At 41.3% G+C, this 14,265-nt stretch overlaps 1 protein-coding gene across 2 annotated transcripts in view; it reads right to left on the bottom strand.

Annotated features, from left to right (window-relative positions):
* Positions 1-13,889, bottom strand: part of afap1 (actin filament associated protein 1) — a 150,466-nt gene extending 136,577 nt beyond the window's left edge. For both annotated transcript variants that reach the window (XM_083937348.1, XM_083937349.1), the window contains exon 1: positions 13,670-13,889. In XM_083937348.1, the coding sequence (XP_083793474.1) occupies positions 13,670-13,706 (37 nt within the window). In that variant the 5' untranslated portion in view covers positions 13,707-13,889. The remainder of the gene's footprint in view (positions 1-13,669) is intronic.
* Positions 13,890-14,265: the final 376 nt, after the last annotated feature.

The raw sequence follows: 14,265 nt of genomic DNA, 5'->3' as shown, positions 1-14,265 counted from the left end.
CCTTCATTAAACTCAATAGAGCACAAAGTTGAAACCTACTACTCACCAACGACTGTCACTCTAACAACGGTCGTTGGCACTCAGAGCACAAAGGGTTCCAGTGACATCATTGGCCTTGTGAGAGGTTAAATACCTGGATCTCCACACCAGTTAGTTGGACCAGTCCCAGCCTGGTCAGTTGCGTACACAAACTGATGAAGCCTCTTGGATGAGAGGTGAAACGTCCTCATAGACGAATAACCAAGTCCAGTTGCTTTTGACAGAAATTGCTTTGGGGATAACGATGACCTGGACAAATGAGAATATTCACAGGCCCTTCATTCAAATGTGACCCAGACCAGGGGAACACAGTGGAAAGTGTTTGTGTCTTTTTTTTTAATTAAGCTTTACTATTTCAGCATGTTCCTTCCTATGTCTCTTTTATACTCAATAAACTGCTACTGTGATAGGTCTAGTAAATAATAGCAATAATGATTATTAGTAGGAACAGTATTCTCATTAGTTGTAGTATTGTAAGTAGTAGTATCATTATTCTTATTATTCTTATTATTCTTATTCTTATTATTATTATTATTATTATTATTATTAGGGCCCGAGCACCAACTGAAAGTCAAACTTCACAGATCATTCGGGGGTGGTGAAAATGTACGTATTTCAGTGTTTTCAAAATTGGGTGTGGTAAATTGACTCGCTGGCGCCCCCTAAAATTCAGCCCCAACTCCCAGTTTGGCGTAACTTTATGAAAATCGGTGAACATATAGAACCCACCTAGACGTACAAAAAAAGCCTCTTGGAGGTATATCCTAAACTCAACTGGAAGTCAGCCATTTTGAATTGAATGGCCATTTTTCCACTTTTGTGTCCAACTTTTAACGAACTCCTCCTAGAGATTTAACACAATTGACTTAAAAAATAGATCAGAACCATCAAAACACATGTCTGATCAAACGATACTGAAAACTTTCATTGCAACGTGTGGGATTATCGTAGCGCCAATGTCAGCCCTACCGCCAAACAAGAGGAAGTTGTTAAAACCTGACCATGCATTGTTCAATTTGCACCAAATTTACATGACAAGAGTCAAGGCCTGAACACACCTACAACTCAATATTGACTCACAATGATAGCACCTTCTTTTGGCAAAAACTAAATTACAGCCCCTCCCCCAAGATTGACATAACAAAAAGGTAGGCATATATAACTCATCGAGGCGTACAAAAAAGTGTCTTGGAGTGTTAAACAGAATGAACGCATTCACAGTAACGTTCATCAGGCAGAATAGTTCACATTTGCCAAAAATATGAACACATTCAGGCACAACACTGGACGTATCCTTATGGATTTGAGTATTTTAAGCTGTACAACACTCACACCACACTGTGACTCCAAAACTGGGTTACCTAAAACTATAACCGCATGGCCTCAACCTTTACTCAGCAAACTTCCACTAATATAAAAAGGGCAAAGCCTCAACTAATGTCTTTCCCCAAAAAGTAATTTGCCTGATTCCTATAAATGTACCTCCAAGAAAATATGCAGGGAAATTGGGTAAATCCTCATCCAAATCCAAAACAGCACATGATCTGCTACATTTTCGTGTGCAGCTAAGATGTGATTACAACCCCTCTACACAATGGATGTCTTTCAGAACCTCACCAAATGCCAGGCAGAGGAGCACCACCGGGCTAACTGATACCCTGCAGCTGCTAGCAGAGGTCCTGTTATTGTAAGACTCCATTTACTGCTACAAGCAGGAGAAATGAGAGATATGGAGCATTTGTGTTGTCATTACAGGATCAAGTTAGGAAACCTCTGGCTGTGGTGTGGAGTTACCCCAATGTTGACCTGGACTTTGTAATATCTGACAGGGCAGTGGCAGCTTTAGTTGAGCTGGGAAATCTGATAGAAAATAAATTATGTGGATGAAAAGCAATACTTTTCAATTCAGCAAATCACTTCACAGTATAGTAGGTCTACTACTTTGAGTGAGGCATATGTAGCCGCCAGAGGAGGGCGGGGTTATAAATTAGGACAGGCAGATTTAAGGATGCCCTAATCAGGCAGATGGGTTGCTGTCTGTCTGGAGTCTCACCAGCTAATTTGCTGCAGGCTGGTGAGGAGCATTGTGAGGGCACTGCTGATTCTGTTAGGAGCTGTTCCGGGAGGTATGTTTATGTCTATGAATAAAAATAGATAGATAGACAACATGGCGCCCACCGCGGCAAACGTCTTTGCGTCGTCTCCCCGGCAATTACTTTGTTTTATTTATATTATTGTTTTGATTTGCACCCTAGATTTTAAGTTTGGCCATGCTGCAGTTAGATACAGCAGAGATACGCTTTTGGAGATTGGTTTAGCTCACCATGAGCTCACTTTCAGCTTGACGGACTTTAACTTTCTGTTACGCCGAAACCCCACTAACCACAACCAGGAAGGCCCAACAGCACCGGCAGTGGGTGACCAGCACAGCCGATGGAGAGAGCAGACAAGGCGGCTACGCGGTAAGAGAGGGGGGCTACATGCTAGGCTAAAGGCAAGGGCTACACGCCCACCGCTACCTAGCTTGCTGCTAGCCAACGTCCGCTCTATCGATAACAAGATGGATGAGCTGAGGACCAGGATAACAACACAGCGTGAGATAAGAGAATGCTGTGCTCTTATTTTCACAGAAACCTGGCTTTCGGACAGCATCCCAGACTCTGCCATTCATCTTACAACGCACTCCGTCCACCGCGGAGACCGTACAATGGCTTCGGAAAGGAAGGGAGGTGGCGGCGTGTGCTTCTATGTAAACAACAGTTGGTGCTCGGACGTACAGGTGGTTGAAAGACACTGCTCGTCTGATATCGAACTTTTAATGGTGAAATGCAGACCATTCTATCTGCCTTGGGAGTTCAGTGCTGTGTTTTTGCTGAGTGCCATGAACTGAGGCTGCTGCATGACATCATCAACAAATACGAGACCACACACCCAGACGCAGCGTTCGTTGCTGCTGGGGATTTTAACCACCGCAACCTCAAGAGTGTTCTCCCCAAATACCACCAACAAGTGAACTTTCCGCCGAGGGAGAACAACACTCTGGACAAGGTCTACTGCAACATAAAGCGAGCCTACAAGGCTGTGCCTTGGCCTCACTTTGGTCAGTCCGACCACATCTCAGCTTTCCTCTACCCTGCATACAGACAACACCTCAAGCAAGCCCCCCCAGTAAGTACTACTGTTAAAGTGTGGAATGAAGAAACTGAACTGGTGCTTCAGGACTGCTTTGGTAGTACAAATTGGGACATTTTTAAAGCTGCTGCTACGGGGACTGACTGTATTGTGGACTTGCTGGAATATGCCTCCAGTGTAACATGCTACATCAGTACATGTGAAAAAAACATTGTACCCACAAAACATCACAGGATATACCCAAACCAAAAGCCCTGGATCAACTGTGAAGTTCGGTCCATGCTACATGCACGCTCCGCTGCATTTGCCTCAGGCAGCGCTGATGACTACAAAAAGGCCAGATATGACCTGCGTAAGTCCATCAGAGATGCCAAGAGGCAATACAGACTGAAGCTGGAGGGTTTCTACTCCACCACAGATTCCCGTTGCATGTGGCAAGGATTGCAGCACATCACTGACTACAAGCAGGGGAGCAGATGGGCCACAACCAGACAGCCCTCACTACCAGATGAGCTTAATGAGTTCTATGCTCGCTTCGAGGCCCTCAAAACCAACCAACAGAGAGGACCACTGACTACGGAGCGTGCACAAGACTCACCACTCACCATGACAACAGCTGAGGTGCGCACAGCTCTGAGGAGAACAAATCCACGGAAAGCAGCCGGCCCAGACAACATCTCCGGGCGTGCCCTCAGGGTCTGTTCATGGAAACTGGCTGATGTCCTTGCTGATATCTACAACCTGTCACTAGCACAAGCTGTTGTTCCTGTCTGCTTCAAATCCACCACCATCATTCCCCTCCCAAAGAAAAACATTGTGACCTGCCTGAATGACTATCGTCCCATTGCACTCACCCCTATAGTGATGAAGTGTTTCGAGAGGATAGTCATGACACACATCAAAAAGAACATCTCCGACACCTTGGACCCTTTACAGTTTGCGTACCGTCAGAACCGGTCCAAAGACGATGTCATAAACACTGTAATTCACACCACCCTCACTCACCTAGAGGCCAAGGACACATACGTCAGACTCCTTTCATAGACTACAGCTCAGCGTTTAACATGGTCATTCCCCATAAACTCTCTACTAAGCTCCTCACTCTTGGTTTGACACCTGGCCTCTGTAACTGGGTGCTGAGCTTCCTCAATGACAAACCCCAGTCAGTCAGAGTTGACAACTGCACATCTCAAACAAGAACTGTAAGCATAGGGACCCCACAGGGCTGCGTGCTGAGTCCCTCGCTTTACACCCTCTTCACCTACGATTGTGTGGCCACCCAGAACAACAACAGTATCGTAAAGTTTGCGGACGATACTACAGTCATCGGACTGATTACTGGTGGGTCAGAGATGGCGTATAGGAGAGAGGTGGCAGAACTTGTGGCCTGGTGTCAAGACAATAATCTCTCCCTGAATGCAGAAAAGACCAAGGAGATGATCATTGACCCGAGAAGGACAGTGCAGCACATACCACTGTGCATAGGTGAGACAGAAGTGGACAAGGTGAAAACCTTCAAATTCCTCGGGACTTACATCAGCGAGGACCTCACGTGGTCTCACAACGCACAGCAGAGGATTAAAAAAGCCCAGCAGCGACTGTACTTCCTGAGAAAGCTGAGAAAATTTGGCATGTTATCCAAAATCCTCAGCAACTTCAGTGTACGGTTGAGAGCATCCTCAACAGCTCCATCACAGTCTGGTATGGAAACTGCACTGCCCAAGACAGGAAGGCCCTGGTCAAAACTGCACAGTCCATCTCTGGAACAGCCTTCCACTCACTTCAGGACATCTACTCCACCAGGGCCACCAGAAGAGCCCACAACATCATCAAAGACACTACCCACCCACAGCACAGACTCTTCACGCTGCTGCCATCAGGCAGACGCTACAGGAGTCTGAGATCCAGAACCACAAAGATGACGAACAGTTTTTATCCACAGGCCATCAGGCTGGTGAACAGCTCCCTCATCAAGACCCCCCCCCCCCCCTCACATCCCTGAACTGACACACACACACACACACACACACACACACACACACACACACACACACACACACACACACACACACACACACACACACACACACACACACACACACACACACACACACACACACACACACACACACACACACACACACACACACACACACACACAGAACTGATTAGTATACACTGCTGCTACTCTCTGTACTCTCAATACTTGTTGTCATTTCTTCCTATAATCAATCATGCAATACTGTCAATTTTTTTCATTTTAATTGTGCAATATTGTTCTTGGATCTGTTCTAAGATTCCATCTTTTCAGTTTAATTTTAATTTAGTTTTATTTTTAGTCCTTACATTTTTTTTTTACTTAAATTTTATTGTAGCCTTTTTAAAATTATATTTTTTGACACGGTTTAGTTAAATACATATTTTTATTTCATTTTTACTTTCTTTGTGACCAGGGAGATGTGCAAAGTAAGAATTTCATTGTCAGTGCGACGTCTGTCTTAACTGAACATATGACAATAAACATCTTGAATCTTGAATCTTGAAAAAGAGTGTCCACTGTTCACTCAGCCGGTTGTGTGTATGTGTGCATATGTTAATGCTGACCATGTTGCATGTTTGTTGCCACTAAAACAGTTACAGGAGGGAAGCGAGCCAATGAGTGTTGGGCAGATCAGTGTGTGCACCCTTTGGCAGTCGTATGGTATGTGTTGCTTGCATTGTAGTTTGTGTTTTGATATTTTAAGATGTTTTATAGCTTGTATGTTCGACTGCTGGCTTGCTATATGTTGTTGGTGAAAAGTATTTGTTTTGTATTGTAGGTGCATGAGGAGCAGCAGTGTATGGCCTGACTGCTGTTCCTTTTCGTCTTCTTATTTGTTTGTTTTGGTGATGTGTTCAGTTGAGCAGCTATCCCTGAGCGGGATTGCGCTCCTTTGTATGGCCTTGTGTTAAGATAACACAGGTTTGTTTTGTTGGTTTTGTTTGTTTTGACCACTCTCCCACCTATTGACCAGGTTTAGCAGTCGGCTTTAAGTCTCCAAGGGTGCTCAGCCTGCCTTAAACCGAGGGGCTTAGGGGTTTGCTGTGTACACCGCCAGGAGTGGTATTTTGAGTGTGTGCAGTGGTTATGGTTGCTCTGTAGAGGTGTCGTGTAATAGTTACTGCCAGGTGCGTGTGTAGCATTATTAATCACTGTTTTGCTTATCCCCTCTCTCGCCCGCAGTAAGCCCGAGAGAGCCAGGCCGGCTGTGACCCGAATCTTTAGGGGAGATGTTTTAGTCATTGTTGCTTGCAACAATTCCTTTACATGTGGCAATAAATAAATAAATAAATAGATTTGAGCCTAACTTTTGTATGAATAAAGAAACACATGTTTTAAACGTTATACTGGAGTTCTGTCTCATTCTCCGAACCGAGGGTTACACATACAATCATGTCATGCTCCTTCCATTTGTTTAAGATGGTTTACAGAGATTTCCATTACATTGCCAGTGCCAGGCAACCATACTGCTGTGACTCCAGGCACCTCTCGCAGCAAGCATTAGTCCCGTAGTGGCCGAGACCATTAGACCCAGCACTGCAACTGACCACCATCCAGCTGTTCAGCTCATTTTCGGTCATGTTAACCAGTTTAGCATGAAAGTATGGTGGAATTAGCAATCTAGCTAACTACCCAGCTGCTGAACACATTACAATTACTAAAATTACAACTTAATCCTAATACACACTTTCTTTCCATGCATTGTTATAGCCAGATGAGTGACAACTTTTCTCAGCTCATATTTTACTGTAGAAAGTCTAGCATGAGGGCATGATGGAATTAGCAAAATAGTGCCAGTGCCAGCTGCTTAATAAAAGTGGGTTGGAAAAGTAAACGATAGGCGCCTGTAAAGGCTAATATATAGATTGACAACTAGGTTCAGACAGCGTATAGAAACAGAAGATTGCCTCTGAGTGAACAAATAAAAAAAAAAAAAACGCTACTCCACCCTCTGGTCTTCAGAGAAACAAATGAGTTTCTTAGTATTATTGACAGTTAGGCTATTTTAAGAACACTACTGATCCCTTATTTTATGTTTTAGTGAAACATGCAACATAATGTGTTGCTGCGTCTGATCTGTTGTCTAGCAACGATGAGGTAATTAAACCAGACTTGCTTTAAGGTCACAATTCTAGAAAAGGGTTCGGTCAGAAAGCAGAAATGATAAAACATACTTCAAATCAATATCAGCTACAGGCTACAAGTGAGTTGCTCCCAAAGACTGTATAATGAATGGACGGAGCTACGGTGACGTCACTCGTAGATTTGCGAACCTTCGAACAAAAACAAACCCCCAGACGCTGCCATCTTCTTTTTTCTGTGTCCACCGGAAAGGATTTTTTTTTTTTTTTTACATAGATACACTTGAATATAAATTTTGCACTGAATTATTATTTATTACATTCTTCTGACCACATTTAGGTATTATCTTTGCAGGGTTTACATTGATAATATAATTGTTGAAATGAAGTCAGATTTTAATGTGCAATAAAAGTTCTTATGAAGGTCTTTCAAAAAACTTTGTTGATGTTATTTTGTGGTGCAGATCTGGTATAATTTTAACATTAGCAACAAGTACAGTATTGTAACCAGACAAGAACACATTGATAAAAGTTTTTGCCACAACTTGTAATTAGTTACAATGCTCTTTATACATTACGTTAGCGGTTATCAACATTATAGAAATGTGTGTTGTGATTAACCAAGCAAGAGTATTCTGTAGTTCATGTTAATACTCTCAGTACTGTAAAATAACAGTAGGAAAACAGAAAACTAAGATCATCACTTATTACATTTTTCATTTACAATAGCTGTGGATATGAATAAAAGTATTGTGCACATTAAGGACAGAGAATAATAAATAAATTGCAAAAACTGCAGTGGTATTTTAAAGAGGTCACAACATTAACAGAGCCTGGCGGGCATAAGTGATTTGGTGATGATTCTCCTTCACAATAAAAATATTTTCTCTTGTGTAGCATAAAGTGAATACAACTTGCATTTTATTGTGCAACCCTGTGTTGTAGAATGACGTATAAATCCATCCATTCATCATCACCACACATTTGAGAACTAAAGATGTTGTCCATGCAGTCGCCCTTCTCTACAACCAGATGAATGACACCAAATCTGCCCCTCCACAGATGAGCTCTATCTTCTGTTGGACTGGTCAATCACTTTTCTCTATGTGGAGACCCTTTACAGATGTAGCAAAAAGACAAACAACATCAAATCAATAAATTATTATACCATATAAAATAAAGAGAAAACCTCAAACGTTACCAGATGTTAGTTTTTACATTCACCATTAAGTATTGATACATTTACTGTGTGATCAGTGCATCATAATGATCCTCCTCAGAGTGTGTACTGACTTGTCTGATGGGTCCAGTTGTCTTCTCATGTTTACCAACCACTGGTCAGCCTGCCACCATCACCTGAAGGAAATCTGTTTGAAAAAATGTGTTTACTGTTGTGCATTCAGACTCAACATTATAGTATAACATTTATATTCACATTAGGTTTTTCCTACTAACATGTGACCACATCTTCTCAAGCATCTGCAATGAAAATGAGGATTGTTTATGACAGTTGCATATCACAAAATTATGTGCAAATTAACTGTATAAACTAACAAGTTACTACATCTGCAATATGCATCTGCTATTAAACTGAACTTGTTTATGTTTATTTAAGACGTGAAAATTCATCATTTTTGCAAAACACTAACTAACAACAGCGTATTAACTCAAAGCTAATATCAGGTAACATTAGCGCTAGCTTGGTGAACAACATGCATCCATGTTAACTGTGATTTTAGCTGACTTGCCAAGTTTGGTTAGCAAGAGTTAAGGCTTAAAATAATATGTAACGTTACTTACCGGATAAACTGAACAGCAGACTGCTTGGAGTGTCTTTAGTTCAACCGGTTTAACTGAAAACAAACTGCGAACACCGAAGACCAACGTCACGGTTTCCACAGCAGCTGTAAGATTAGGTTTGAGATTCAAGATCTCAGAGACCTGTCAATCGCAAGTAAACCATGCCCCCAATGCATCCTCTGCTTTATTGTGTATTTGACTCAAACTGGGACCGAATTTGAAAAAATGAACACCAGTGGGTATTGTGAAAGGCATAGAACTAATGATAGAGACAATAAAAACCTCTGTAACTGGCTCATTTTCACCGTTGACTTGAATGCAACCGGATGTCTTCTGCAACCCACGTATCACCCCCTGCCGGCCACTGGCTTCAGACCCGGTCGCTCCGTCCATTCATTTATACAGTCTTTGGTTGCTCCACAATAAGTCATAAGGGATTAGTGATAAGATAATGTCAACCCGTATGGAGCTAGAACAGTGAGAGTTAATTGTGGTATTGAAAATAAAAAATGGCATTGAAATAACACGCCTTGGGACTGAAAAAATGTTCAACCGAAAAACAAACCACAAACATTCAAAAATTATAATCTCACAATCATGTTATATTTTTTTATTATGATATTTTTATACATTATAATGGAGTCTTTACATTTTTCTTTTTTTAAATGACAGTTTTTAAGACGTCAGGATTTTTGCAATGTCACTGGTTTCAGTTTTAACTTTCTGTCACTCTTTTGGCGTGGAGAGGAGGGGCTTGAGGCGCCTTTTGTGGATAATTTGAATATAGTTTGCATACTGGAGAGAGAGCATGTGACACACTGTCTGCCCTCCTCTCAGAGGACTGAATGCAGCTGTGGAGAGTACCGTATTTTCCACACTATAAGGCGCACCACATTATAAGGCGCACCTTCAATGAACTCTTCCGGAGAGTCGCTAACAGCCCGTCGCAGCTAACACGGATTAGCTCGGGCGGCAAGTAAAATATCTTTTTTAAAACACTAATACTGGTCCAAATAACACCAAACCTCAGCAGTAGCATGATAAGAGTCCCTACACATAAAATTAATTGATCCAAAGGGAAGGAGCTCATTGATGATTTATTCCAGCAAAACAAGTCTCAGTGTCCGGATTCAAAACAATAAGCCACTGGTTTATCAAAGCACAGCCATCGTACCGCAATGGCAGCAGGTTCTAGGTTGTAAGCTTTCCTCTTTGTTTCGCAGCATATAAAGATAAAAACAAACCACTCTGTCTCTCTTCACTTTTAGTTTCACGCTAGTCGGCTTTACCTGTGCCTGCACTCACTGTGGGTCTTCCGGCAATACACGCCCCCCGCCCCCTGCTCCCCGAATCCTGCGTAATGTTTCGGTGCTGCAGGGAAAGCTGTGTGGGACATTTCATCAAACTGCCACAAACGTTTACATGTTTTGCTGGAATAAATCATCAATGAGCTCCTTCCTTTTGGATTGTATTTCGTAATTGACTTAAATAGAGCAGCTGGTACCGGGACTTGAAGTGAAGAGAGCTGCGAAACAAAAATGAAAGCTTACAACCCAGAGACTTTTCATAGGCTCCCAGTACGGTACGATGGCCTGCTCTGATAAACCTGTGGCTTATTGTTTTAAATCTGGACATTGAGATGCCAATCGAGGCGCTGATCAAGGGATTACCTTGTCTACTGTAAACATTTCAAAAAGGACGTCTTCCTAATTCCTAGAAAAGCTTCTGACCTAAGGAACCCAGAGAGGACGTGCTTGAAGAAGAATGCCATAGGTAAGTCTTTCAAAACACTTTTTTATAAACTCAGTGTTCACCAACTACGTTGTTGGTGCTTCGGTTAATGTTTAGGGACTCTTATCATGCTACTGCAGAGGTTTGGTGTTATCATAAGCAGTATTAGTGGTTAAAAGAGATGTTTTAATGCGTCCAACTCGCCGACCCAAGCTTATCCATGTTAGCCGCGGCAGGCTGTTAGCGTCTCTCCGGAAAATCTACTTTATTAGTTCATACACGAAATAACTATCTTGATGGCTTATTTGATGACCCAATTTGCCCAAAGGGAAGCTTACAACCTAGAACCTGCTGCCATTGCGGTACGATGGCCGTGCTCTGATAAACCAGTGGCTTATTGTTTTGAATCTGGACATTGAGATTTTACACTAGAATTTCACTTGAGGTACTTGTAGTTCACTTTATACTTCTATTCTAATACATTTCAGAGGAAATACTGTATTTTTCACTCCACCCCATTTATTTGGTAACCTTAGTTACTTTACAGATTCAGATTAATACAGAATATTATCAACAAATAAAATAGGGTATATTGTTATAGAATAAGAACACAAGTTATTAAAATTAACAGCTGCAACATTATACATTTACATTAATCTCTCAATAATTATAATCCAATATGTTATTCTGAAGCAGCCAATTATACATAATTAGTTAATTTACTTTTTGATGTTAATGCTTTTGAACTTTTACTTTGGAAGCATTTTGAATGCAGGACTTTTAAGAGTATTTCTATAGTGTGGTATTAAAAGCTCTGGGTACTTCTTCCACCTCTGCCTGAATGACCTAGTCTGCGATGGCTTCCACAAATTCACCTGCTGTCACCAAATCTCAAGTAAGTCTGTGTATTTCTGCCCTTGTTATTTCTAGATTGGAGCAGTCTGGTTAAATGTTAACTTTTAACGGACACTGTGCTGTTTGGGCAGAGGTTATCTCAATGTGTCCTAATGTTAATGCTAGCTAATACCACACGTCAGTCCTGGGGTGTCGATATGTCCTCTATAAACTAATATTTATAGTATTTATAGCATCACTGCTTAATATAATGATATATTTAGCGTTAACATGTCTATGAGGCCTTGTGCATCAGCAATAACACTGGACTCAAACATCTAGAAGAAAACTAGATTGAATGGGTGGGGTTGGGGGGTGAGTAATATTTTACTCAACATTCATGTTTTTGTTATTCAATGAAATAATTGATTATTCAATAACATAATTAAAACTTGGTAAAGTTCTACTTACAAATAAATCTGTTTAAATGTGATGTTTTTAATTCTATTATTTTGCATGATGAAAACAAAGTATTTATATTTATGATTGGATATGAAACAGTTTGTTTAAATTACCCCGAATTTCCAGTTAATTCCCATACTGTAAGTCCTATGGTTAATTTCAAATATGGAATATTTCCAAAATGACCCATCTTAACTTCCCATGAAAAGTTAATGTAAAGTTTCCAGATATTTAGCGGAAATATTCCACCCCAGCTATTTCCATTGTTGTGAAGTTAAATTCAGTGATGAAATATGTCTTGGGTACAGTCTAATAAAGACATCTATTCTTCAGTGTGGCCTGCACATTAATGTAGCTATTCTGTTAATCATATCATCATTCCACCAAATTCTACTGTGGTAGCTAGCAGAAATGAGCAGCCTGACCTAGGCCTAAAAGTTTGAATTGAATCAAAGTGCTACATGGAATGCACAGGTTATAAAACAAGGTCAAGATCTTAACTCTTGTAGACAAAAGGTCTTCACATTCATGAGGCGTCCATTTGTGCATTAAGATCACATTCAATTGTCAGATGACTGCATGGACTTTGGCATGAAGTTCATACAACCGGCCACAACCCTAATGACACTGTCAAGGCGGCAGTCTGTACTCCACTCCCTCCCGCTCACCCCCACCATTCTGTTAGAGAAACTAGCCCCTCTTTTTAAATACATTGCTCAAACTTTTTCAACTATTCACCACTGGCTCTGCAGATTTCAGAACAAAAAACTAAAAATTGCTGTTCTATGAACATAGTGTTGACAAAACATCATCTGGGAGTTGCGTGGATGCAGATCCAGGTTTAGGGGGCGACACAAAAGGATTTTATCTTTTTTATTTTTTTGCCTGCATGCAACTCATACCATGCCATCATAAATCACAATTTAGTCTTATAGGTCTCGCCATGTATTGCACATGGAATCATTTACTGTTCTTACCTTTCTTTAGCATTTGTCCTAAACAGTCAACAGTGCGTATCACTGCTTACTTAGCTGTTATATTACTAAATCATCATTGTAAGGGTCTTTAAAAGGTCATGTAATGTCTACTCATCCACGTTTGCATAGATAGAATACCCTATTGCTAATCCAATCTCATCAAAACCGTATAGCTGTATAAAATGTAGCAATCTTAAATAACGGTTTGTATTCAAATCCTTAGCCTACCTTTGGCACGTGAAACTTTCGAAATTATGACTGTTAGCCTAAATGTTATTCACTACAGGCCTACTGTATACTATGGTAGCTGCTACAGAAGTGACCACAGAGATAGCAAAATATGAATATAACGTTAAAATGGTTCCTGCGAACTCCAGACGCTAGCATCTCATAAAAAAACAGACTTTTGTAGAACTGTAACGGACTTTAAGGAACTGCTACGTGAGATAGCCTACGATAATAAAGTAAAGTCCCTACACACACTTTAATCCCATATGGGATTATTCCTGCAAATAAAAGAAGCTACAGTGAGTTTCCCGATCGGAAAAGTAGCCCCAGAGTGAGCCACTCACCCCTGTTGGAAGTGAACAGAACAGGGTCGCTCCTCATCGTGAAGTCAAATTCATCGAACCGCGCCCGACGACGCACAGGAGCGGGCGCGTGCCCAGCGGCTCCCCGGCAGCAGTAATATCCCCACACGGACACACTTTAGGCCGTTTGTGCCTTCACTTTTAACCTCCACTTATTCCTTTTCCACTGTAACGCCTCTCTATTCCTTTCAAACGTTTTCTCCGGATCTTTCTCCTCTGACTCCTCCTTCCTTTCCCTCCTCCTCCTCCTCCTCCTACTCCTCTCCTCTCCTCTCCTCCCCTCTCCTCCCCTCTCCTCCCCTCTCCTCTCCTCCCCTCTCCTCCCCTCTCCTCTCCTCTCTCTCCCACAAACTGCCTGCATTAAAAGGCCTTCGGCAATAACATTATTTTCTTTCTAATTACGTAACACTGGTTTTTCTTTCTCTTTTTCGTACTGCTATATCAAGTTGTAGCCTACTCTGTCATATTAAAGCAGTTTATATTGAGCACAGTGTAACATTTTTAATAGCATCAAATAAACTCATACTTTTATTATGCGAATTAATTTTAAAATAATAGTTAGAGTAGAAAAACAACAA

This window comes from Echiichthys vipera (genome assembly GCF_963691815.1).
Source record: "Echiichthys vipera genome assembly, chromosome: 22".
NCBI lineage: Eukaryota > Metazoa > Chordata > Actinopteri > Perciformes > Trachinidae > Echiichthys > Echiichthys vipera.
This window is presented reverse-complemented; position numbering and strand designations above follow the sequence as displayed.